The sequence below is a fragment of the Haematobia irritans genome, chromosome 1 (genome assembly GCF_050003625.1).
Source record: "Haematobia irritans isolate KBUSLIRL chromosome 1, ASM5000362v1, whole genome shotgun sequence".
NCBI lineage: Eukaryota > Metazoa > Arthropoda > Insecta > Diptera > Muscidae > Haematobia > Haematobia irritans.
This window is the reverse complement of record NC_134397.1, coordinates 212,631,492-212,659,277: the sequence shown is the minus strand read 5'-3', so window position 1 is coordinate 212,659,277 and position 27,786 is coordinate 212,631,492. Positions and strand designations below refer to the sequence as shown.

The window sequence follows — 27,786 nt, the reverse complement described above, 5'->3', positions numbered from 1 at the left end:
CTCACACTCAACACCATCATCGAAATCAATAATCCATACCAAAGAATATAAGAAAATATTCCTACATCCCCATTTGCCACCTAGTAGACATCAACCGTGTAGTTTAGTATCCTTCAAGTCGAGTGTTATAAAAGTGAAGGGGATATACGAGTAAAGTACTTTAGTATTTGCTGTTGTTGACACTGCATAAGCAGGGGAAACGGTATGGCTTCCACTTCTTTTTCCTCATGTCCTTCCACCATAAGGATTATTTGCTCTTTTGGCTCTACATGCTTGGGCCTATTATTGGTGGTTCTATTGATGTCCAGCATTTGCCAGCATCATCGTCATTTTGTAAATGGAGAATTCTACTCATCTGTCGATAGTTTAAAACGTTTGGATGGTATCGAGTCATCGCTGTTGCTTAGCTTTCGCAAGTATTCGAAAGCCCTACAGGATGAAATATCCACTCTAAAAAGGTGAGACAAAGTGAATAAGAAAGTGAGCGAGAGAGTGAGAGTGGAGTGGAGAAGAGATTTTCATGTATCTATGATTAGTACTTAAAATAGCAACACGATGAATGAGTGTATGTGTGTGGATATTAGAAAAGAGCAAAGGACAAGTGTAACTTGATGATATAAAAACTGACCATATAGACCAAAGAATGGATAACCTAACGGATGTCTAAAAGGGAAGATTGAATAACGGCAACAAATACATCCATAAAAAAAGGAAAAAAAAAGACAAAAATTAAATTATGAAAACATTTTCCACATCATTGGAAAAATGACCTATAAGAGGAAGAGAAACTAAGAAAAAAATATATCTTTGGTTATTGCCATTCAATTATGTATACATTATCACACAATCCACAGTGGTTTATTTAGAGCAACTGAAATAAATATTATATATATAGCATTTTTACTTCAAATGAAACTTTTTCAAATCAAATGAATCTCTATCAGGCCGACTTAGACTATTCAGTCCATTGTGATACCACATTGGTGAACTTCTCTCTTATCACTGAGTGCTGCCCAATTCCATGTTAAGCTCAATGACAAGGGACCTACGTTTTAGAGCTGAGTCCGAACGGCGTTCCACTTTGCAGTGAAACCACTTAGAGAAGCTTTGAAACGCTCTACTAAAAGGTTTGGTGACTTGATAAGACATAATATTGTAACGTACAGTGGGGAGCTAAACCGAGTGCATGTTTTGAATTTTTGCTATCTTTATTTAAAAAGAAAATGTCTAGTTAGGCCCACAAATATTGGACCGTTGATGACAGGAAATAAGTTATATGCTCATATGAAACAAAAATAAGTATATACAGCAGTAAGTTTGGCCGGGCCGAATTTTAAATACCCACCACCATGAATCAAATGTAATAGTTTACTTTGAAAACTCTTCGTCGTAGCGGGTTACTTGATAATATATAGCATTTTAGGGGTTTTGATGGTATTTCTACTCCCAAGTAAATCAGTTCAACCAGTACGCTTCCCGAAGAAAAAATTTAAAGATTCTACCTATGAACCCCAGATCACACGCAGAGAAGGAATATGATCACCCCCAACATGTTTCAAGAGCAAAATGTTATTTTTGTATGGTGACCATGTAACATGTTTGTCACTAAAATGTTATTTTCTCGTCAAATATAACCTACTTGCCGAAATCAGATACATGATTTCCGAGAAAATAACATGGTTGTGAAAACCATGTTACATGGTCACCAACCAAAAATAACATTTTGCTCTTAAAACATGTTTGAGGTGATCATATTCCTTCTCTGGGTGCAGATTCTGGATTTTTGAGAACCTATTTTGTTTGAGTTTTAGAGATATCATAAACATATCGTGTATATGATTGAATAACGCCTTGATTTGAAATCTTAAATCTGCAGATTTTTCCGCCATTATTTAAATGAATACGATGAGTAAAATCTGGAAATTTTACTTTCAGTTTCAAGCAATTTTCATGATCAGTGCGCCTGCTTTACCCTGAAAGAAGTGTTATCTTTTCTGAGGAACGAAATTTTAGACAAGAAAATTTTTCTTTTGTCACAAATTTTAGAGACAATTTAGAGACAAATTGAATCGCTTATCAAAAATTCGGATTAGTTTGCTCTAAACGAAAATACTTTATACGAAAAGGGAATTTCGTTTGTCGAAAATTTCATTCCAGAGGAAAATATTTTTTCTTTGGGTGTACCCTCAAGAAGTTAAATCGGTCTGTATCGATGTCTTGCCAAATACCGATACGGACCATTTTCAACACAACATTATGGTCCTATGATACGTCTATATTTCTAATTTCCGGCAAATTGGATAAAAACTATGGATTCTAGAAGCTCAAGAAATAAAGTCGGGAGATCGTTCTATATGGGGCTATACCAAAATATGGACCAATAGGCACCATTTGCGACACACCTAGTTGTGATCTTAAACTACCTCTAGATTTTCAATTTCAAGCAAATCGGCTAGAAAATATAGTCTCTAGACGCCCAAGAAATAAAATCGAGAGTTCGGTCTATATGGTGATTATACCAAAAAATGGACCGATACACCTCAATTTCGGCACACATATTTGGGGTCCGAAAATACCTCTATATTTCAAATTTCAGGCACATCGGGTAATAAATACAGTTTATAGAAGCCCAAGAATAAAAATCGGGAGATCGGTCTATATGTCGACTATACCAAAACATGGACCGATACGGACCATTTTCGACACACCTCTTTATGGTCCTAAAATATCTCTAGATTTTCAATTTCAGGCATATCGGATAGAAAATACAGTTTGTAGAAGCCCAAGAAGCAAAATCGGGAGATCGATCTATATGAGTCCTATACCAAAACATGGGCCGATACGGACCATTTTCGACACACCTCTTTGTGGACCTTAAATACTTCTAGATTTTCAATTTCAGGCAAATCGGATAGAAAATACAGTTTCTAGACGCCCAAGAAGCAAAATCGGGAGACCGGTCTATATGGGGGCTATACCAAAACATGGACCGATGGGCACCATTTTCGGTACACCTTTTTATGGTCCTCAAGTACGTCCAGATTTTCAATTTCAGGCAAATTGGATAAAAACTTATAAGTCCAAGACCCCAAATCGGGAAATTGGTTTATATGGGGACTATATCAAAACTTGGAGCGATATAGCCCATCTTCGAACTTGCCTGCAAACAAAAAACGAATCTTTGCCAAATTTCAGGACGATAGCGCCATTATTGAAGGCTGTAGCGTGATTACAACAGCGTCTTAGAACGTCTTAGAATTTCTTCCTGATCAAGAATATATATACTTTATATAGTCGGAAATCGATACTTCGATGTGTTACACACGGAATGACAAACTTATTACACCCCTTTCACCAGTCTATGGTGGTGGGTATAATAAACCGATTTCCATCCGATGCAAAAGGACATTACTGCTAACGACTTCAGAATAATACTGGTAATGATCTGGTAACGACAAATCTCGAAAAACACCACGTTAAGCAAACCATTAAATATGGAGGGGGAAGACTCATGGTATGGGGATGAAGGCGCACTTGGCCGATTGTTACTAATAAGGAATCATGAAAAAACCGAGACTAATGGATATAAGAAAGTCGGAAAATCCCACATTTTTTATACCCTGCGCCACACTGTGGAACAGGGTATCATAAGTTAGTACATATGTTTGCAACACCCAGAAGGAGACGAGATAGACACATGGTGTCTTTGGCAATATTGTTCAGGGTCGGCCCCTGAGTCGATCTAGCCATGTCCGTCTGTCTGTGAACACATTTTTGTAGTCAAAGTCTAGGTCGCAATTTAAATCCAATCGATTTCAAATTTGACAGAAGTATGTATTTTGGGTCAGAATAGAACCCTATGGATTTTGGAAGAAATCGGTTAAGTTTTAGATATAGCTCTCAGAAGGCAGATTTAAATATATGTATATTTGACCACTGTTAGGTAGGGCTATACCTAACAGTGCACAGTGGTCGATCCCTTTGGCCAAAAATAAAAAATCAAAGTTAGAAATTTGTCAAAGAACGGCTTCAAAAGAAAGAGCAAGTAAGCAGTTGGTTTTTGAAGTTTGAAAAAGTATAAAATTAAGTGCACTTTTAAATAAATATAATTAAAAGAAAACAAAATAATATAGAAATAAATCGAAATCAATATTGAATTAAATGATATTGACTATATTTTAAAATAAAAAAGTGTGTAAAAATTGCTTTAAATTTGTTATAAAATCAATTTTTGTCAGTCTCGTTGTTTTGTGTTCGTTCGTTCTTATATGTAAATTTTATGTAGAGTTTTAGTTGTATTCCCCCCTGAAGTCTTCAATAGGATTTTTTGTGGTTTATTAGTTAATATTTCAAGATTCCAAATTGATAAAAATTATCTGCTTTCTTTTGCGCCCCTTTGTGTTATCTCCCTAATACCGTAGTGGTCTTGTTTCTTCATATCCAAATATGAATTTTTATTTGGTGTTTGTTAACACTAGCTTACACTGGAAATGTACATTTGATGACTTTTCTTATGTATTTTGATCTGCTGAATTTGAAAATGAAGGTTAAAATTTTTTTTTTTATGAAACCGTTTTTGAGATATTCCGTTATTTTTAGTTTTTCTGACTTTTTTCGCTAAACAAATTATACCTCGAGCTAGAAATGTCCGATTATATCGTTGTTTGTACTTGAATGTAAGGTATTGAGATACATGTATAATAAGATCTATGATAAGTTGGGTGGTTCAAAATATATCGATGAAAATAGGGTGAATTTTCAAAACAATCTTGTTTTACAACTTCATGAAAATCGGATAAAAACTACTGCCCTTGGGGTAAAATCGTGAGATCGGTCTATACGTGGGCCAATTTTAGCACACCTACTTTTGGTCCTAATATACCTTCAGATTTCAATTTTCAGCCAAATCGGATAGAAAATACAGTTTCTAGAAGCCCAAGAAGTAAAATCGGGAGATCGGTCTATATGGGGGTATATACCAAAACGTCATCAATCAATCCCATTTTATCATTAAATAGTCCTGAAATAATTATAAAGCCGTGACCGAAGTTTCACGATGATAGCTATACTGGAAGTATTTTTGGCCGCTAACTCCATATAGCACCGACCACTGTTCAGTAGTCAAAAATGGCCCATTTGCAATACCATACGACCTACATAAATAACAACTACTTATACCAAGTTTAAAATCGATCGCATAAATCACAAAACTGGAAGCGGGCTTAGTTTTTCTTATTTTAATAAATGCAGTAATGCAGTAAGTATATACCTATGTATATAGTTTATCTGAGTGTACTTTTTTGTTTGTCAGGAAATACAGTATAAATGAAATAAATTTTGTATTCGTTGGACTCAATAGACGTTTTTTATTAAGCAAAGAAAACATACTCGTGGTACACATGCACTCGGTTTTGCTCCCCCCTAAATTCTGCCCATTACGAAATTGGCAGAGAAAGATTTAACATTTCATATATGCACACGCAAAAAAACTAAAAAATTCTACATTGTATTTATGAAATTGTTTTGTAGACTCAATTTTAATGAAAATTGACGTAATAAACCACGGAGCTATTTTTACCAATGTAGGGTCACTGTTTATGTTCATCATCATATCCACTGAATTCCTGTGGACATTTGCTTTTAAATATAACCTTTTTGAACATTTCTATTTTCACCATTTTTTTCCTATTCTCTTTTCTATTTCCTCCCACGTATACATGTACATGCCTCCGGTTCACTACTTATATGGAATGTGTGTATTCATCCAATCGAATCGAACGAGCACAGATTTATGGAACGTATTAAATTCCAACATAAGAAGGCGGAGATGGATGTAGAAGATTATTTAGGTAATCCCATCAATGCTTTTACATTAATTGAACGTATGGTCCGAGATTGGAGGGATGTTGATGATTTGCTTAAATTCGAGGATATTTCTATAGGTATGTATATGCATATGTAAATGTGTGTGGATGTCTGTGTGTGTATGGGTGTATGGATATGAGTATATGTAAAATGGAAATTTTATAAAGCCATAGAAATAAACCACATTTCGATAAGGATGCATGTGTATATATGTATATGTAGATGTATAACACGAGTATTGACAACTATATGGGGTATTAGACAGAAAATTTTGTAAAAATTTTATATCTATAGAAAATTTTGTTAAAATTTTATTTGTGTAGAAAATTTGTCAAATTTTTATAAAGCCATAGAAATAAACCACATTTTCGATAAGGATGAATGTGTATATATGTATATGTAGATGTATAACACGAGTATTGACAACTATATGGGGTATTAGCCAGAAAATTTTGTAAAAATTTTATATCTATAGAAAATTTTGTTAAAATTTTATTTGTGTAGAAAATTTGCCAAAATTTTACTTCTATAGAAATATTTGTCAAAATTTTATTTCTACAGAATTTTATTTCTGTAGAAAATTTTGTCAAAATTTTCTTTCTACAGAAAATTTTGTCAAAATTTTCTTTCTACAGAAAATTTTGTTAAAATTTTCTTTCTATAGAAAAATTTTGTCAAAATTTTCTTTCTATAGAAAATTTTGTGAAAATTTTCCTTCTATAGATAATTTTGTCAAAATTTTATTTCTTAGACAATTTTGTCAAAATTTTATTTCTATAGATAATTTTGTCAAATTTTATTTCTATAGACAATGTTGTCAACTTTTTTATAGAAAAATTTTCAAAACTTTATTTCTATAGACATTTTTTCAAAACTTTATTTATAGAAAATTTTGTCAAATTTTATTTCTATAGAATATTTTGTCAACATTTTATTTTTATAGAAATTTTGTCAAAATGTTATTTCTATAGACAATTTTGTTTCTATAGAAAATTTTGTCAAAATTTTATTTCTATAGAATTTTTTTTCACAATTTTATATCTATAGGATATCTCGTCAACATTTTATTTATATAGAAAATTTTGTCAAAATTTTATTTCTATAGAATATTTTGTCAACATTTTATTTTTATAGAAAATTTTGTCAAAATGTTATTTCTATAGAAAATTTTGTCAAAATTTTTTCTATAGAAACTTTTGGCAAAAATTTATTTCTATAGAAAACGTTGTCAAAATTTTATTTCTATAGACAATTCTATCAGAATTTTATTTCTATAGACAATTTTATTTCTATAGAAAATTTTGTCAAAATTTTATTTCTATAGAAAATTTTGTCACAATTTTATATCTATAGGATATCTTGTCATTATTTTATTTGTATAGAAAATTTTGTCATAATTTTATTTCTATATTTTGTCAAAATTTTATTTCTATATAAAATTTTATTTCTATAGAAAATTTTCTCAAAATTTTTTTTAGAAACTTTTGGCAAAAATTTATTTCTATAGAAAATGTTGTCACAATTTTATTTCTATAGACAATTTCTATAGAAAATTTTTGTCTAAATTTTATGTATATAGAAAATTTTTTCACAATTAAATTTCTATAGAAAATTTTGCCAACATTTTCTTTCTAGAAAATTTTGTCAAAATTTTATGTCTATAGAACATTTTGTCAAAATTTTATTTCTATATAAAATTTGTGTCAAAATTTATTTCTATAGACAATTTTATCAACATTTTATTTCTATAGGACATGTTTGTCAAAAATTTTATTTATATAGAAAACTTTGTCAAATTTTTTATTTCTATAAAAAGTTTTGTCAAAATTTTAGTTCTATAGAAAATGTTGTCAAAATTTTATTTCTATAGAAAATTTTGCCAAAATTTTATTTGTATAAAAAATTTGGTCAAAATTTTATTTGTATAAAAAAGTATGTAAAATTTTATATAAAATATACAAAAATATATAAAATTTTTGTCAAAATTTATTTCTATAGACAATTTTATCAACATTTTATTTCTATAGGATATCTCGTCAACATTTTATTGCTATAGAAAATTTTGTCAAAATTTTATTCCCACAGAAAATTTTGCCAAAATTTTATTTTATAGAAATTTTTTTAAACTTTTATTTCTATAAAAAAATTGTCAAAAATTTATTTCTATAGAAAATGTTTGTCAAAAAATGTATTTCTATAGAAAATGTTTGTCAAAAATTTTATTTATATAGAAACCTTTGTCAAAATTTTTATTTCTCTGGAAAGTTTTGTCAAAAATTTATTTCTATAGAAAATTTTGTCAAAATTTTATTTCTATAAAAAATTTTGTCAGAATTTTATATAAAATATATAAAAACATATACAATTTTTTTTATAGACTGTTTTATCAACATTTTATTTCTCTCTATGATATCTCGTCAAAATTGTATTTGTGTGGGAACTTTAATAAAAAAATTATATATATATATATATATATATATATATATATATATATATATATATATATATATATATATATATATATATATATATATATATATATATATATATATATATATATATATATATATATATATATATATATATATATATATATATATATATATATATATATATATATATATATATATATATATATATATATATATATATATATATATATATATATATAAAGGGTGATTCTTTTGAGGTTAGGATTTTCATGCATTAGTATTTGACAGATCACGTGGGATTTCAGACATGGTGTCAAAGAGAAAGATGCTCAGTATGCTTTGACATTTCATCATGAATAGACGAACGATCTGCCACAACGTCGAATTTTCAGTGAATGGGCCCTAGAAAAGTTGGCAGAAAATCCGCTTTTTTATCGACAAATTTTGTTCAGCGATGAGGCTCATTTCTGGTTGAATGGCTACGTAAATAAGCAAAATTGCCGCATTTGGAGTGAAGAGCAACCAGAAGCCGTTCAAGAACTGCCCATGCATCCCGAAAAATGCACTGTTTGGTGTGGTTTGTACGCTGGTGGAATCATTGGACCGTATTTTTTCAAAGATGCTGTTGGATGCAACGTTACGGTGAATGGCGATCGCTATCGTTCGATATATATATATATATATATATATATATATATATATATATATATATATATATATATATATATATATATATATATATATATATATATATATATATATATATATATATATATATATATATATATATATATATATATATATATATATATATATATATATATATATATATAAAGGGTGATTCTTTTGAGGTTAGGATTTTCATGCATTAGTATTTGACAGATCACGTGGGATTTCAGACATGGTGTCAAAGAGAAAGATGCTCAGTATGCTTTGACATTTCATCATGAATAGACGAACGATCTGCCACAACGTCGAATTTTCAGTGAATGGGCCCTAGAAAAGTTGGCAGAAAATCCGCTTTTTTATCGACAAATTTTGTTCAGCAATGAGGCTCATTTCTGGTTGAATGGCTACGTAAATAAGCAAAATTGCCGCATTTGGAGTGAAGAGCAACCAGAAGCCGTTCAAGAACTGCCCATGCATCCCGAAAAATGCACTGTTTGGTGTGGTTTGTACGCTGGTGGAATCATTGGACCGTATTTTTTCAAAGATGCTGTTGGACGCAACGTTACGGTGAATGGCGATCGCTATCGTTCGATGCTAACAAACTTTTTGTTGCCAAAAATGGAAGAACTGAACTTGGTTGACATGTGGTTTCAACAAGATGGCGCTACATGCCACACAGCTCGCGATTCTATGGCCATTTTGAGGGAAAACTTCGGAGAACAATTCATCTCAAGAAATGGACCGGTAAGTTGGCCACCAAGATCATGCGATTTGACGCCTTTAGACTATTTTTTGTGGGGCTACGTCAAGTCTAAAGTCTACAGAAATAAGCCAGCAACTATTCCAGCTTTGGAAGACAACATTTCCGAAGAAATTCGGGCTATTCCGGCCGAAATGCTCGAAAAAGTTGCCCAAAATTGGACTTTCCGAATGGACCACCTAAGACGCAGCCGCGGTCAACATTTAAATGAAATTATCTTCAAAAAGTAAATGTCATGGACCAATCTATCGTTTCAAATAAAGAACCGATGAGATTTTGCAAATTTTATGCGTTTTTTTTTAAAAAAAATTTATCAAGCTCTTAACAAATCACCCTTTATATATATATATATATATATATATATATATATATATATATATATATATATATATATATATATATATATATATATATATATATATATATATATATATATATAGATATATAAAGAAAATGTTAGTCAAAAATTGTATTTCTATAGAAAATTTTGTAAAATTTTTTCTATAGACAATTTTATCAACATTTTATTTCTATAGGATATTTCGTCAAAATTTTATATCTATAGAAAGTGTTGTAAAAATTTTATTTTTATATATAAAATTTTTGTCAAAATTTTGTCTTTATCTTTAGAAAAGTTTGTCAAAATTTTATTTCTATAGAAAACTTTGTCAAAATTTTTATTTCTATAGAAAATTTTGTCAACATTTTTTTTAGTTTTTATTTGAGTATGACCCATATAAATGTATCCTTACCTATGAATAGAATGACACTTATCAAAGCCACCACATCCATAATGAATACTTGAATTCACTGCATATTCAAGTATCATATGATACAAATATTCACACAAACTGTAATATATCCATAAGTATTAATAAATAACAGAAAATAATCATAACGGTTTATATTAGGGTCGATTGATACTGCTGATGAAAAACAATTTCACTAAAATTGAGCCAATGACATTTTTCATTGACATAACGAAATATTCTCTTTTAGAAAATGAATAACATATGTTGTTTAATTGTGTGAACTGTTTTGTTATTTATTAGAAATATCATAACAGTAACGAAAAGTTTCATTATATTAATGAAATTGTTTCACTGAAATTGAGCCAGCAGTTTAATGACAAATTTCGGCCGTGAACTTAAGTTTCAAACTGCATTTAACTTTAGTTTCAAACTGCATTTAATAGCGTAAAATAAAAAAAATAATTTCAAGTTTAAATTGTTTTTGTTTAAATAGGTGTTACGGTTCAATTTGAAATTACTACTTTTGGTGCTCAAGTAGAAAATTTAGAAGATCAGCCCAGCAAAAAAATTTGGAATTTCTTCCAAAGGCACAACTTTCAAAGCACTTCCAGAAAATGTACTCTCAATGATGTTCTTTATTTTAACTACAGAGGAAGTTCTTTTCATTCAATTTTTTATAACATGCTTTTTTCATATTTTTAATGGGTAGTTTTTTTTGTTTCAAATTGGTTAAAAACAGTTTAAGAATACATTAAATGGTACAAATTATTAAAATGTTGTCGACAAAAATGCTAAATCCAATCTGAAAAAATTGTGAATTTTTGAAAATATTAAAGGTCAAACGTTTCAGACAACCGTTAGAATCCATTAAAAATTATAAAAAATTATAAAAATTATTTATTTGACAAAATATCACAGAATTTTTTAATTTACATCCAAAACATTGAATTCGGATCACACCTAAAGAAGTGGTCGAAATTCAGTGCACCGGCTGTTGAAATGGAGGACTTTCGTCCTATGACAAGCCCATGTTAAATTCATCGCTTCTGCGTCGATTTTGCACCACTTCCGGATCCAAAAAGAACAATTTCATTACTTTTTTGGCGACGCTTTTTTTGTGCAGAGAGTGTATAAAAATTCATTTACGTTTTTCTCTTGGCAAATTTAATAAAATCCACCCTTATATATATTATACACATATACAATCTTACCTGAACTGATTTACCTACACCCAGAAATTCACATCATGTAAGCCTTCTATAAAATTCATTTTTATTTTTAGAACTCATGGACTCATTGACCCAATTAAAGGAGAAGTTTACACTGCCGGATGAAAGAGAATTGAATGGTGCTATTCTAGGTTTGGCCAGATTACAGGATAACTATGGCATTACCACAGAGGATATGGCCAATGGAAAGGGTTATGGGTGAGTTAATAATTAAAGGAATAATTTTAAATTAAATTCTGACAATAGCCGATGAAAACAAAAAAAGGAAAAATATTATTATTTCATTAAGTTGGAGGTGGGTGTTCTTTCTTGATACGGATAAAAATAAACACCACATAAATGTAAAGAAAATTTCCATGAAGCTTAAATATAAGTTTTTCCCCTTAAGAGAAGGAAAGGTATTTGTTATTATAATGTTTTCCAAACAGAAAAAATATTTTTGGTTTATATAGGATAATGGAGAAAATATGTTGGAAGGAGTAAGAAAACCCGACTTCAATGTGATATCATTAAAGATGTCTCTATTACTCCCTTTTTATCCCAGAAAAAGGGTTTGCCATAACAGCAATGAAAATGGGCTTTTGGATCCAGAAAAAGTACAAAAGAAATAATCTTAATATATTACCTCAAAAAGTAATTTTGTGAAGTGAGAAATATACATATGATGTCAATTTGAAAATTATCCAAAAAACATATTTCTTCATATAACGTAATTAGCAGGGCTGTGGAGCCGGAGTTGGAGTCTGAAGATTTTGCTGGTTTAGCCGACTCCGGCTAAACCAAATTTTTTAAAACACTTCACATTTTTGTAACTAAGCAAGTTTTACGCAAATTAGTTTCCATTGCGTTATTCATTCGATCAATGTACAGCATGATTGTAAATGAAAATCAACTTCCAATTACGTCTATCTTTTTATGTTTCCTGGAATGGTAGACTAGCAGATGGGCTGGATCGATCCATTTTAAAGCCCAATCAATTTGTTTAAAATATTTCGAACAATGGAAATTATTTTTTTTTTTAATTACATAACATATGTGGAATATTGACAGAAAATTTTTTCAAAGTTGTTTTTTATAGAAAATTTTGTCAAAATGTTATTTCTATAAAAAGTTTTGTCAAAATTTTATTTCTATAGCAAATTTTGTCAAAATTTTATTTCTATAAAAAATTTATTCAAAATTTTATTACTATAGAAATATTTTTTTTTATAGAAAATTTAGTCAAAATTTTATTTCTATAGAATATTTTGCAAAATTTTGTTTGTTACACAAAATTTTTTTCAAAATTTTAGTTCTATTGATAATTTTATTTCTAAAATTTTATTTATAAAATTAAGTCAACATTTTAGTTCTATAGAAAATTTTTGCCAAAATTTTATAGTAATAGATTTTTTATTTGAATATTTGGTCAAAATTGTATTTCTATAGAAAATTTTGCCAAAATTTTATAGTAATAGATTTTTTTATTAGAAAATTTGCTCAAAATTTTATTTCTATAGAAAATTTTGTCAAAATTTTATTTCTATAGAAAATTTTGTCAAAATGTTATTTCTATAGAAAATTTAATCAAAATTTTGTTTCTGTAGAATATTTTGCAGAATTTTATTTACTACAAAAACAAAAGTTTTCTAAAATTGCATTTTTATTGATAATTTTTTATTTTTATAAGAAAAAATTGTCAAATTTTATTTCTATAGCAAATTTTCTCAAATTTTTTTTCTTACTGATGCTCACTGATACTCACTGCTATAAAAAATGTATTCAAAATTTTATTACTATAGAAATATTTGTTTCTATATAAACTTTAGTCAAAATTTTATTTCTATAGAAAATCTAGTCAAAATTTTGTTTCTATAGAATAGCAAAATTTTATTTCTATAGAAAATTTTGTATGCTACACAATTAGTTTTTTTATAATTGTATTTCTATTGATGATTTTTTCAAACTTTTATTTCTATAAAAAATTTTGCAAAATTTTATTTCTATAAAAATTTTATTCAAATTTTTATTTCTATATATTTGGTCAAAATTTGATTTCTATAGAAAATTTTGCCAAAATTTTATTTCTATAGAAAATTTAGTCAAAATTTTATTTACTAGACAACAATTTTTTCAAAATTGTATGCTCACTGATACTCACTGCTAAGTCGAAAACTTGTAGAAATGACTCAAATTTTCAAATTTTCCAATGAATGAATCATAAATGCATTTTTGCGAAATTGTCTAAACAATTATAAATATTTCCCGAGATTTTGTAGAAGTATGTTTTGAGATTTTATCAAAATGTAGATCTAAATACAAAGTAGTGCAGAGTATATTATAATCGGCCCGCCCGACTTTAGACTTTCCTTAAGTACGTAGATTTTGTAGAAGTATAAAGGGTGATACGGTCAAAATTTGGTCAAGCTAAAACGCGTGTAAATCGGTGAAATCGTTTATTTAAAAAATCAAATTAAATTTCTTTTTCAAGTTCAATTAGTATAAAATTCAGGAAAAATATTCAGTTAGGCTTTCGCTTTTCCAAATCCGAATTGCCGGGCCTCACGCTTGACACCTGCCATCAGATTTTGTACAGCCACCTTGTCCACCTTCTTCGCAGCAGAAAGCCAGTTTGCCTTGAACTGCTGCTCGTCCTTAGCAGTTTGTTTGGTCTTCTTTAGGTTCCGCTTGACAATAGCCCAGTATTTCTCAATTGGGCGGAGCTCTGGCGTGTTGGGGGGTTCTTGTCCTTGGGAACCAACTGAACGTTGTTGGCGGCGTACCACTCCATGGCCTTTTTACCGTAATGGCAAGATGCCAAATCCGGCCAAAACAGTACGGAACAACCGTGTTTCTTCAGGAAAGGCAGCAGACGTTTATTCAAACACTCTTTCACGTAAATTACTTGGTTGACAGTCCCGGAAGCTATGAAAATGCTGCTTTTCAAGCCACAGGTACAGATGGCTTGCCAAACCAGACATTTGTTTGCGAACTTTGACAGTTTTATGTGCTTGAAAATATCTGCTACCTTTCCCCTTCCTTTTACCGTATAAAACTCCTGTCCCGGAAGCTGCTTGTAGTCGGCTTTGACGTAGGTTTCGTCGTCCATTACCACGCAGTCAAACTTCGTAAGCATCGTCGTGTACAGCCTCCGGGATCGCGCTTTGGCCGTCGTATTTTGTTTATCATCGCAATTTGGAGTCACTACCTTCTTGTAAGTCGATAGTCCGGTTCGTTTTTTGGCTCGATGCGCGGTTGTAGACGATACACCCAGCTTATTTGCGGCATCTCGGAGAGAGGGAGGTTAGGGTTTCGCTTGAAACTACCGGCAGCGTCTCAGCGGCTTCCGGTTTTCGATTTCCCCCCGATCCAGACTTCCTGGCTGTCGACAAATGTTCCCCAAACACTTTAATTACATTTGTAACGGTTGATTTGACAACTTTTAGCTATTTTGCCAGCTTTGCGTGCGAGTAGCTCGGATTTTCGCGATGCGCGAGCAAAATTTTGATACGCTGCTCTTCTTGCTTGGACGGCATTTTGACAACTGAAGAGTGAATTCCAAAATCAAAATAGGAGCAACATTCTACACACACACACCTTCAAAATGAGGGGTGTTCAGGTACTATTTTATATTCATCTCATCCCCCAATTCGGATGGAATTCGGAGGAATGTAAAAATGGATATGGGTCCATAAGATATACTTGGCAATGAAAAATTGATAGAAATACGTCAAGTTTATAATTACCAAATTTTGACCGTATCACCCTTTATACAATTTTGTCTAAATCGATCAGAGATGGTCTGTATCAAACTTTTTTAGGTTTGCGACAGTCGCAAAGTTGTAAACGTCGTAAACGTCACATACGCGTCGTAAATGTAGAAAAAGTAACAAAAGTCGCAAACTGAAAATACTTTAGTCGCGTCAGCTAGGCAGCGAATTCGATGATGTCCAAGACGATGGTATGTGTGAAGAAGTGCCTTTGCACGAGTACGGTGTAACCGTGGATTTTCTCGTTCTTTCTTAGCTTTAAGTTCAGTCTCCTGTCCAATGTAACCCCAAGGTATTTTGCTCACTCACCAACGGGAATTTCGATACCACCTAAGAAAATAGGCTTGACCATGGGAAAACTTTCACAAATTTCTGCAGAAACTCACAGCGAATGCTGTGAAACTAAATTAAAAAATGTTCAGGATTTCTTCTATTCAAAATTTGATTTTCTACAGTAGGTTTACGACTTTTGCGACATACGTATTATACCGTCGCAAATGTATGTCGCAAAAGTCACAATTTGTGACAGGCCAACCCTGAAATCGATTCAGATTCAAATTCAGGCATATGGGAATATAAACCTTTATATAGCTCGCTACAAATTTAAAGGATTTGAGATAGTATCAATAATTTTGGTCCACAAATACATATACTGTTGGTATCTTCTCACATTATGATGGGTATTTATATCGTTATTGTATTTATTAAACATTGCCCTAAATTTGAAATATAGAGTTCAATTGGCATCTAATGTGAAATGAAGACCTTTTTTTGCACACATAAATAAATACGATACTTTATATCGATCCACTTACGGTACTCCCACAATAGAACTACAAGTTAGTGGTATTAAAATGAGATTTAGTTATATTACCCGAAGTCGACTCCGGAGTCGGAGTCGAGCTGATGAAAAATGCTTGAGACGGAGTCGAGCCAATTTTGCACAGCCCTGGTAATTAGATTGAAAATATTTAAATTTTTAACTGACAATTTTTTTTTTGGTACAATAATCGTACATTTCTAACTCGAGATATATTGTGTTTAGTGAAAAAATAGCGAAAATTTAAAAATAACGGGATATCTCAAAAAATGTTCCATAATTTTTTTTTTAATTTTTTTCGACTTCAGCAGCTCAAAATACATAAGAAAAGTTGATTTTCATCAAGTTTACATAATTTTTTTTTTAACTATTGTAATTCGAAAATTTCGTTTCCTTGAGAAGAAATAAACTTTATGCATGCGCGTTGACTTAGCTGGTTCGGGTTGATTGACTCTGCGTTGTTGATTCGGAATCCTTGAAAAGGCGACCGTTAAAGTCGGCATTTCTTTGGTTCGGAGTCATACCAGCTTTGATAAAATTGATACTTTTCCTTGTTTTAATACTATTCGAGAGACTAAAGTACCGTGGTATACCGCAAAACATGATACGTATCTTTTCAACCTTCTTTAATTTCAAAATGTAAAATATGAATGCTGGTGCAAATCAGTTTATCTTCAAATCAATTGGAATATTATACTTGTGAACACCTAAAGTCTGTGGTGGAGGCTTGTCCATGGAGAAAATATATAATATAACGCCGATATACATCTGAATGCACCTGCACGCAGAGAAGGAATATGATCACCTCAAACATGTTTCAAGAGCAAAATGTTATTTTTGTATGGTGACTATGTAACATGTTTGTCACTAAAATGTTATTTTCTCGTCAAATATAATCTGCTTGCCGAAATCAGATACATGATTTCCGAGAAAATAACATGGTTGAGAAAACCATGTTATATGGTCTTCTCCCAAAAATATCATTTTGCTCTTAAAACATGTTTGAGGTGATCATATTCCTTCTCTGGGTGTGAGCATCAGCCGATTCGCTCTAACTTTCAATGTCCATAACTAATAGAAACAAGTGAGGAAAGCCTAAAGTCGGGCGGGGCCGACTATATTATACCCTGCACCACTTTGTAGATCTAAATTTTCGATACCATATCACATCCGTCAAATGTGTTGGGTTTGTCCCAAATACATACATTTAAATATCACTCGATTTGGACAGAATTTGATAGACTTCTACAAAATCTATAGACTCAAATTTTAAGTCGGCTAATGCACTAGGGTGGAACACAATGTTAGTAAAAATATATGGGAAACATTTAAATCTGAAGCAATTTTAAGGAAACTTCGCAAAAGTTTATTTATGATTTATCGCTCGATATATATGTATTAGAACTTTAGGAAAATTAGAGTCATTTTTACAACTTTTCGACTAAGCAGTGGCGATTTTACAAGGAAAATGTTGGTATTTTGTTCATTTTTGTCGAAATCAGAAAAACATATATATATGGGAGCTATATCTAAATCTGAAACGATTTCAACCAAATTTGGCTCGCAAAGCTACAATGCTAAATCTACTCCCTGTGCAATATTTCAACCAAATTGGGCCAAAACTCTGGCTTCTAGGACCATATTAGTCCATATCGGGCGAAATATATATATGGGAGCTATATCTAAATCTGAATCGATTTCAACCAAATTTAGCACGCAAAGCTATAATGCTAAATCTACTCCCTGTGCAAAATTTCAACCAAATTGGGCCAAAACTCTGGCTTTTAGGACCATATAAGTCCATATCGGGCAAAAGATATATATGGGAGCTATATCTAAATCTGAACCGATTTCTTCCAAAATCAATAAGGTTCTATTCTGACCCAAATTAGGAACATGTGCCAAATTTGAAGGCGATTGGACTTAAATTGCGACCTAGACTTTGATCACAAAAATGTGTTCACAGACAGACGGACGGACGGACGGACAGACGGATAGACGGACATGGTTATATCGAATCAGGGACCCACCCTGAGCATTATTGCCAAAGAAACCATGTGTCTATCTCGTCTCCTTCTAGGTGTTACAAACATATGCACTAACTTATAATACCCTGTTCCACAGTGTGGCGCAGGGTATAAATATGGGAAACATTTAAATCTGAAACAATTTTAAGGAAACTTCGCAAAAGTTTATTTATGATTTATCGCTCGATATATATGTATTAGAAGTTTAGGAAAATTAGAGTCATTTTTACAACTTTTCGACTAAGCAGTGGCGATTTTACAAGGAAAATGTTGGTATTTTGTCCATTTTTGTCGAAATCAGAAAAACATATATATGGGAGCTATATCTAAATCTGAACCGATTTCAACCAAAATTGGCACGCATAGCAACAATGCTAATTCTACTTCCTGTGCAAAATTTTAACTAAATCTGAGTTAAAAATTGGCCTCTTTGGTCATACGAGTGTAAATCGGGCGAAAGCTATATATGGGAGTTATATTTAAATCCGAACCGATTTCAACCAAATTTGGTACATACAGTTGGAATGTTAATTCTACTACCTGTGCAAAATTTCAACTAAATCGGAGCAAAAAATTCATATGAGTGTAAATGGGGCGAAAGCTATATATGGGAGCTATATCTAAATCTGAACCGATTTCAATCAAATTTTGCACACTTAACTGCACTACTAATTGTATTCCTAGTGCAAAATATCAAACGAATTGGGCCAAAAATTTGGCTTCTAGGACCATATTAGTCCATATCGGGCGAAAGATATATATGGGAGCTATATCTAAATCTGAGTCGATTTCAACCAAATTTGGCACGCATAGCTACAATACTAAATCTACTCCCTGTGCAAAATTTCAACCAAATTGAGCCAAAACTCTGGCTTTTAGGACCATATTAGTCCATATCGGGCGAATGATATATATGGGAGCTATATCTAAATCTGAACCGATTTCAATCAAATTTTGCACACTTGACTATACTACTAATTGTACTCCTAGTGCAAAATTTCAACCAAATTCAAACTCTGGCTGCTGGGTCCATATTAGTCCATATCGGGCGAAAGATATATATAGGAGCTATATCTAAATCTGAACCGACTTCTTCCAAAATCAATAGGGTTCTATTCTGACCCAAATTAGGAACATGTGCCAAATTTGAAGGCGATTGGACTTAAATTGCGACCTAGACTTTGACAAAAATGTGTTCACAGGCAGACGGACGGAGGGACGGACGGACGGACATGGTTATATCGACTCAGGGACCCACCCTGAGCATTATTGCTAGAGACACCATGTGTCTATCTCGTCTACTTCTGGGTGTTACAAACATATGCACTAACTTATAATACCCTGTTCCACAGTGTGGCGCAGGGTATAAAAATTACGTTCCAAAATCATGAACGGGCGGTAACAAAACGTTCACGAAAAAAAAACGGAATGTTTGCGGTTTCGACCACGGGTATTCACGATTTTATGGACGGTTTTCGTTTTTTTAGCCATGAAACGTCTTAAAATATTCCTTAAACGTTCAAATCCGTCGGTGGTGCAATGCGCTAAGGCGATTGTTATCGCAAATTGTTTGAGAAAAGTTCGATAATTCGATAAATTTCGAACGTTCGTTGAACATTTTTCGACAAATTTTGGATATTGTTGTCGATAGTTTTCTCTGAGAAATAACCGAGAATATTTCTTTATCGAATACAATAACGAATATTGTGGTCAGGTAAGTTGAGCAATACCAAAACTAAAATGCTTCTATTCTGGATCTATGGTCATTGTTAGGACCATAGTACCTTGCTGACTAGCAGCACGAACTGACGGAAATTTCACTGGGGAAATGCCAAAACAAATTTTTTTCTATCAAAAAAATTAATTTGTAATCTTTATCCCGTTTATATTTTCTCGCAGACAACCTTTAACTTGGCGCGAATGCTTTGAAGTTGGCAGCACTTTTATAGATGAACATCGTTTGGATTTGGCTTCAGAATGGCTTGAACAATCTTACAAGAAATTGCAGAATAGTGAGGAGACCAAAGAGATTAAAGACTACTTCACTCTTCAAATGAAAGAAAATCTAGCCTTGGTTCATCAGCTATTGGGTAATGAAGAGAAATCGCAGCAACATTTAAATGATATTCTAGTAGATGAACCTTTACACTCCAGTAAATTGACAGAAAAGGTCGTTAGCCGATATTCTCTAGAAACGATCAAGCCCCAGGAATTAAGTGATGCACAACGTCATCATGCATTATTGTGTCAAGGACGGTCGATACCACATCTGCCGCCAAAACCGCAATTGAATTGTTATTTAGATTTTAAATCACATCCTCTGCTCACCATTGCCCCGCTCAAGATTGAGCCTTTGCATTTGGATCCTTTTGTTAGGTTCTATCATAATGTCTTAAATGATGGTCAAATCAATGAACTTCTACGCCACGTCGATGGCAAAATGCAACGTTCTCAAGTATTGAAAGCATTGGGTGAAGGTGTGACCTCGGAAATTAGAGTTAGTCAGCAGACGTGGTTGGATAGAGCAGATACTCCTGTGGCAGCAATGATGTATCGTCTGGTGGGTTTTATATCTGGTTTCAATATAACCAATATTGAACAAATGCAAGTGGCCAATTATGGTATCGGGGGTCTTTATGTTCCCCATCATGATTTTCTGAGGGTAAGTAGAATATAGAAAGAAAAAAAAAAATAACCAAAAATTTTACTGTTAAAATTTTAAATGAATTTTAAAGAATATTCAATTTTAATTTTGATTGATTAAAATAATTGTTTTAATTAAAGAAAAAATTAATTGTATCAAGTAAATGTTTCATTGTGTCAAGAAGTTTTTAATTGAAGTTTTTTTTTTATACTATCGTTGAAAAATCTCAATTGAAAAATTTCTATTAAAAATTAATTTCGTGATTTTAAAAAATGTTAATTGAAAAATGTTTAGTTAAAGCCAAAATAATTGTGTCAATTAAATTTGTAACTGTATCAATTAATTATTTAATTGATATCACCATTGAAGAAATTTCAATTAAAACTTATTTGCATCAATTTAATTTGGTCATTTAAAATAAAAACTATTTCTTTCTGTGTACTTTTCTCAATAGACTTATTTTGAAAAACATTTTTTTTTGCTTTTGTTTTTTTCAGGAAAACAATTATGTCCCTGGTCTTTTTGGAGATCGACTAACCACCAGCATGTTTTATGTAATTGTTATTCACTCTCATAGTCTGTGTTGAAAATACTAAAACATTTTTTTCTTTCTTAATTTAGCTTTCTGATGTTACCGAAGGCGGTTATACAATATTCCCCGATCTCAATGTCTATGTGAAACCGGTTAAAGGTTCCATGGTTATGTGGCCTAATTTGCACAAGTCAGTTGAACCCGATATTCGTACCCTACATGGTGGATGCCCGGTATTGAAGGGTTCAAAACGCAGTAAGTATCGGGTAGTATAGGTAGCAATATAAGGATATGGTGCAATGGTCAGCATGCCCGCCTTACATACACAAGGTCGTGGGTTCGATTCCTGCTTCGACCGAACAACAAAAAGTTTTTCAGCGGTGGATTATTCCACCTCAGTAATGCTGGTGACATTTCTGAGTGTTTCAAAGCTTCTCTAAGTGGTTTCACTGCAATGTGGATCGCCGTTTGTAAAAAATACGATATATTTCGTGCTTTTAACGAAAAGTTTCTTTGGTTGTAAAACAATGATAAACTTCGTACTTTTAATGAAATTTTTTGTTTTGTTTTTTTTTATGTTTAAATTATTATGTATTATTTATTGAAATATATTTTTTGTAATAATCCAAATTTTCACTTTGGCTATGTGCGACCACCATTTTCCTATATTTAACTGGTCTGAGTTGGTAAAAAATCCTTGTTGTAATTTTTTATCCCTTTCTTCTTCTTAATTACAGTTGCTAATTTATGGTCCCGTTCAGGATTTCAGGATATTGCAAGACCCTGCGATCTTATTGATGACACAGTTCACAGATGGTAGGTTCGTGGTACACACTACCCATATAATATAAGACTGTAATAGGAGATATACAATATGTTGTATACTAAATATACATAATTAAAAAGCTTTATCTAACTTTATATACAAATGGCCTATTTTAATTTTTATAGCTATAGTTATTAAAGGAAACTTAAATTTGTTTTTCTTCTTAAATTTTTAGTATAGAGATTTGATGGGGATAGTATGGTGGTGGGATAAGGCAGGGATAATATCATATCTCTGTCATATCTCAATCCCATCCTATCATATCACTAACTTATCCCAATTCTATCCTTATCACGTCCCGATGTTATCCCTATCCTATCTCTATCATATCCCTATCCAATCCCCATCCAATCCCTATCCAATCCCTATCCTAATATCTCTATCATATCCCAGCAAAAAAATTTGGAAGTTCTTCCAAAGGCACAACTACAAAAGCACTTCCAGAAGATGCAATCCCAATGATATTCTTTATTTTAACTTCCCCGGAGATTCTTTTAATTCAATTTTTTATAACATGTTTTTTTCATACTTTTAATGGGTAATTTTAACTTTTTTTGTTTCGAATAGATTGCAAACAGAGCAAGAATTCATAAAATGGTACAAATCATTTAAATATTGGCGAAAAAATGCTAAATTCAATCTGAAAAAATTGTGAATTTTTGAAAATATTTGTGGCGAAACGTTTCCGACAAGCGTTAGAATCCATTAAAAATTATAAAAAATTATTTATTTGACAATATATCACAGAATTTTTTAATTTTCATCCAAAACATTGAATTCGGATCACACCTAAAGAAGTTATGTAAATTCAGTGCAACGGCTGTTGAAATGGAGGACTTCCGTCCTATGACAAGCACATGTTAAATTCATCGCTTCTGCCTCAATTTTGTACAACTTCCGGATCCAAAAATAACAATTTAATTACTTTTTTGGCGACGCTTTTTTGCTGGGATCCTATGCCTATCATATCCCTTTCCTATTGTATTCCTTCCTATCTTATCATACACCTATCCTATTCTATTCCTATCCTATCCTATCGATATCATATCCCTATCATATACTATTTATATCATATCACTGTCCCTATCCTATCCTGTCTATATCTCTATCCTATCATGTCTCTATCCCTATGCCTATCCTTATTCCATTCCTATGCAATCCCTATCTCATCCTATCCTATCTCTATTCTTCACTATCCTTATTCCACCCCTATCCTATCCCTATTCTACCCCTATCCTATCCCTATCCTATCCTATCCTATCCCTATCCTATCCCTATCCTATCCTATCCCTATCCTATCCCTATCCCTATCCCTATCCCTATCCCTATCCTATCCCTATCCTATCCCTATCCTATCCTATCCCTATCCTATCCCTATCCTATCCCTATCCTATCCCTATCCTATCCTATCCCTATCCTATCCCTATCCTATCCCTATCCTATCCCTATCCTATCCCTATCCTATCCCTATCCTATCCCTATCCTATCCCTATCCTATCCCTATCCTATCCCTATCCTATCCCTATCCTATCCCTATCCTATCCCTATCCTATCCCTATCCTATCCCTATCATATCCCTATCCTATCCATATTCTATCCCTATCCTATCCTATTCCTATCCTATTCCTATCCTATTCCATATCTATCCTATCCATATCATATCACTATCCTAGCTCTATCCTATCCCTATCACATCCCTATCCTATACTATTTATATGCTATCCCTGTCCCTATCCTATCCTTACCCCTACCCTATCTCTATCCTATCCCTATCGCATCCCTATCCTATCCCTATCCTTATTCCATCCCTATCCTATCTCTATTCTACCCCTATCATTATTCCACCCCTATACCTATCATATCCCTATTCTATTCCTATCCTATCCCATCTCTATCATATCATATCACTATCCTATCTCTATCCAATCCCTATCCTATCTCTATCCAATCCCTATCCTATCGCTATCATATCCCTATCTTATACTATTTATATCCTATCACTGTCCCTATCCTTATCCCTATCCAATCCCTATCCTTATCCTATCCCTATCCTTATTCCATCCCTATCCTATCTCTATTCTACCCCTATCATTATTCCACCCCTATCCCTATCATGTCCCTATTCTTTTCCTATTCTATCCCATCTCTACCATATAATATCCCTATCCTATCCCTATCGCTATCATATTCCCATCCTATACTATTTATATCATATCCCTGTCCCTATCCTATCCTGTCTATATCTCTATCCTGTCTCTATCCAGATCCCTATGCCTATCCTTCCCTACCTTATTCCATATGCAATCCCTATCTTATCCTATCCTATCTCTATTCTATCCCTATCCTTATTCCATCCCTATCCCATCCTATCCCTACCCTACCCCTATCCTATCCCTATCCCATCCATATGCTATCCCTATCCTATCCCTATCCTATCCCATCTCTATCCTTATTCCATCCCTATCCTATCTCTATTCTACCCCCATCATTATTCCACCCCTATACCTATCATATCCCTATTCTATTCCTATCCTATCCCATCTCTATCATATCATATCACTATCCTATCTCTATCCAGCCCCTATCCTATCGCTATCATATCCATATCCTATACTATTTATATCCTATCACTGTCCCTATCCTTATCCCTATCCTATCCTATCCATTCCCTATCCTTATCCTTATCCTATCCCTATCCTATCTCTATTCTACCCCTATCATTATTCCACCCCTATCATATCCCTATTCTATTCCTATCCTACCCCATCTCTATCATATCATATCACTATCCTATTTCTATCCAATCGCTATCATATCCCTATCCTATACTATTTATATCCTATCCCTGTCCCTATCCTTATCCCTATCCTATCCTTATTCCATCCATATCCAACCGCTATCCTATCTCTATTCTACCCTATCATTATTCCATCCCTTTCTCAATCCTATCCCTAGCCTATCGTATTCTATCCCTATCCTATCCATATCCTATCCCTATCCAATCCCTATCCTATCCTTATTCCATCCCTATCCAATCCCTATCCCATCTCTATTCTACCCCTATCATTATTCCATCACTTTCCCTATCCTATCCTATCCCTATCTTATCCCTATCCTATTCCTATTCCTATCCTATCCCTATCCTATCTCTATTCTATCCCTATCCTATCCTTATCCTTATTCCATCCCTAGACCATCCTATCCTATCCTATCTCTATCCCATCCCATCCTCTCCCTATCCTATTCTTATCCTATCACTATCCTATCCCTATCCTATCCCTATACTATCCCTATCCTATCCTATTCCTATTGTATATCTATACTATCCCTATACTATCCATGCCCTAACACCATCCTATCAAATCTCTATTCTAGCCCTATCCTATGTCTATCATATCTATTATATCTCTATCCCATCCCAATGCTATCCCTATAATATCTCTATCGTATCCCAATCATATCCCTATTCTATACCTACTCTCTGTCCAAATCCTATCCTATCTTTAGTAATTGAAATTCCGATATTTGTCAAGTTTTGTGAATGTAGACGAAATTCCGGGATAATCCAGGCGAATCCCTATCATATCTCTATTCCTATCTGTTATGTCTCTCTCCTATCCCAATTGTATCCCTATGCTATACGTACCCTATCCCTGTCCAAATCCTATCCTAACCTTATCCTTTCCCTATTCTATCGCTATCTTATCCCTATCATATCCCTGTCTTATCCCTGTCCTATCCTTATTCTATCTCCTTCCTATCCTTACCATAGTCTTGTCCTATCATATCCCTATTCTATCGTTACTCTATCCCTATCGTACCGCTATGCATATGCCTATGCAATCTTTATTCTGTATTTCCCTATCGCGTATCCCAGCAAAAAATGGAGAAATGGCAATGTCCCGATTTATAGCAGCTTCAACATAGCGCTGATATAATTGCTCATTTCAATAACAATATTGCTCCGAAGTGAGTGTGGATGCACTGCCTACTTTATACCAAAAAGCGCAACTAAATTTTACTGCTGAAATATTTTTTGCTGGGATCCTACTACTGCTAGAATATCCGTCTTCTTTTCCTATGACGTTCGTATCTACACGCAGAAAAAGAATGGGAACGTGGAACTTTTGTATCGGAATAAAATTGTTTTCTCACTAAACATATATATATATTTGCCGAAACATGACTTTCAACAAAATAGCACGGTTGCAACAAATATGTCACATATTCTCCGTCAAAAAGTAGAATCATGCCCTTGAAACGCATGTTTGAAGTGATCATATTGCTTCTCTGGGTGAAGTGATCATATTGCTTCTTGATCCCTATCTTATCACCGCGACATAACAATCCCTTAGCAGATGTATATAATCTGCCCATTTTGGGACTTCCCTGACCTTTTGTCTCCAGATTATTAATTTTTTTTAGACTTTTTGATTTAGTATTTACATGATGATCGAATGATTATAATAAATATGGAAATAAAGTTAACGCTTATATTTTATTCAAATATTAGTAATTTTTCCTGGTACAATTATTTATCAACTTATCACAATTCAACCTGGCAACACCGATGAGATTTGCCCGGTTTAAATTTTCTGGATAGAAGAACAGTCCAATATGGTTACGAATAGCCCATACAAATACTGCACCCTGCACTAAAAGTGCAAACGTATATTCTTATCGTATAAATAAATAAAAATATATTTCCGAAAAATTCAGTTGGTTTTTCATTTAATCTCTATATGCATATTTTTTATAAATTAATGACTTGTCATGATTATCCGTAAGATCACAGGGCTTTGATTGAATTTGGGCTCGTTCTCTTATCCATATATTGGCAACTGCAAATACCAAAAGCATAAAAAAGTTAATAATTTTCTAAACAGGTAATTGCTTTAGTAAACCCTTACTCCATTTTGAACCTTTGAGTACAGGACAGGCGCCATGATTTACACGATAATCGGGTTCACCTGAGGAATGTAAATTATACCATAAGAGCAAAGAACCCTTCCGCGGACGAACTAAAGTATTTAGAAATGTGAAAGCAGTTCCACCACCATCTTGAACATCAGAAAGCTGAAAATGGTATTGAACAAAATAAAAATAATAACAAAGATTAATTATTATTATATGGCGCCCGAGCAGGGATTTTAATTGTAGATTGAAAAAAAAAATCACATATCTGCTTACATAAAACATAGCTGTGGCAATCCGATTACCAATCTCAGGCGAGTACCAAGTGGGTTCCTGGAATATGGACCATACTTTTATAATTGCAGTTTAATGATAATCTCGACAGGGTAGCTGATATGTATTGCAAACAATTTCAAGATGCTATAATTACTAAACAGTTGATACATTCCATATTTTATTCTTGAAGCATTTTAATTTATTGCGTTCAGAAATTAAGTTATTCATGATGTAGTTAAGCAAAGGTTAGGTTAGGCTAGGTGGCAGCCCAATGTATTAGACTCACTTTGA

General features: G+C 32.7%; 2 protein-coding genes across 2 annotated transcripts in view; one reads left to right on the top strand and one right to left on the bottom strand.

Moving 5' to 3' along the window:
* On the top strand, positions 1–22,402 carry PH4alphaSG2 (prolyl-4-hydroxylase-alpha SG2). The gene is made up of 7 exons (XM_075292745.1): positions 1–458; positions 5,788–5,942; positions 11,761–11,905; positions 20,203–20,965; positions 21,445–21,501; positions 21,569–21,734; positions 22,217–22,402. Exons 1-7 carry the CDS (start codon positions 205–207, stop codon positions 22,297–22,299), a joined length of 1,623 nt encoding a protein of 540 aa, XP_075148860.1. The 5' UTR covers positions 1–204; the 3' UTR covers positions 22,300–22,402.
* Positions 22,403–26,784: 4,382 nt separating this feature from the next.
* The window catches only part of PH4alphaMP (prolyl-4-hydroxylase-alpha MP), a 42,313-nt gene continuing 41,311 nt past the window's right edge, over positions 26,785–27,786 (bottom strand). Inside the window, exons 7-9 of the mRNA XM_075292739.1 lie at positions 27,496–27,552; positions 27,216–27,381; positions 26,785–27,146 (exon numbers count right to left, since the gene is read on the bottom strand). Coding sequence (XP_075148854.1) covers positions 27,037–27,146; positions 27,216–27,381; positions 27,496–27,552 — 333 coding nt within the window. The 3' untranslated portion in view covers positions 26,785–27,036. The remainder of the gene's footprint in view (positions 27,147–27,215; positions 27,382–27,495; positions 27,553–27,786) is intronic.

Excerpts from the sequence above, each read along its gene's own strand:
- PH4alphaSG2 (XM_075292745.1), top strand. The coding sequence starts at position 205 with ATGGCTTCCACTTCTTTTTCCTCATGTCCTTCCACCATAAGGATTATT. Across the intron at positions 20,966-21,444 it reads CCCATCATGATTTTCTGAGG|GAAAACAATTATGTCCCTGG; the intron begins GTAAGTAGAATA and ends TGTTTTTTTCAG. Across the intron at positions 21,502-21,568 it reads TAACCACCAGCATGTTTTAT|CTTTCTGATGTTACCGAAGG; the intron begins GTAATTGTTATT and ends TTCTTAATTTAG.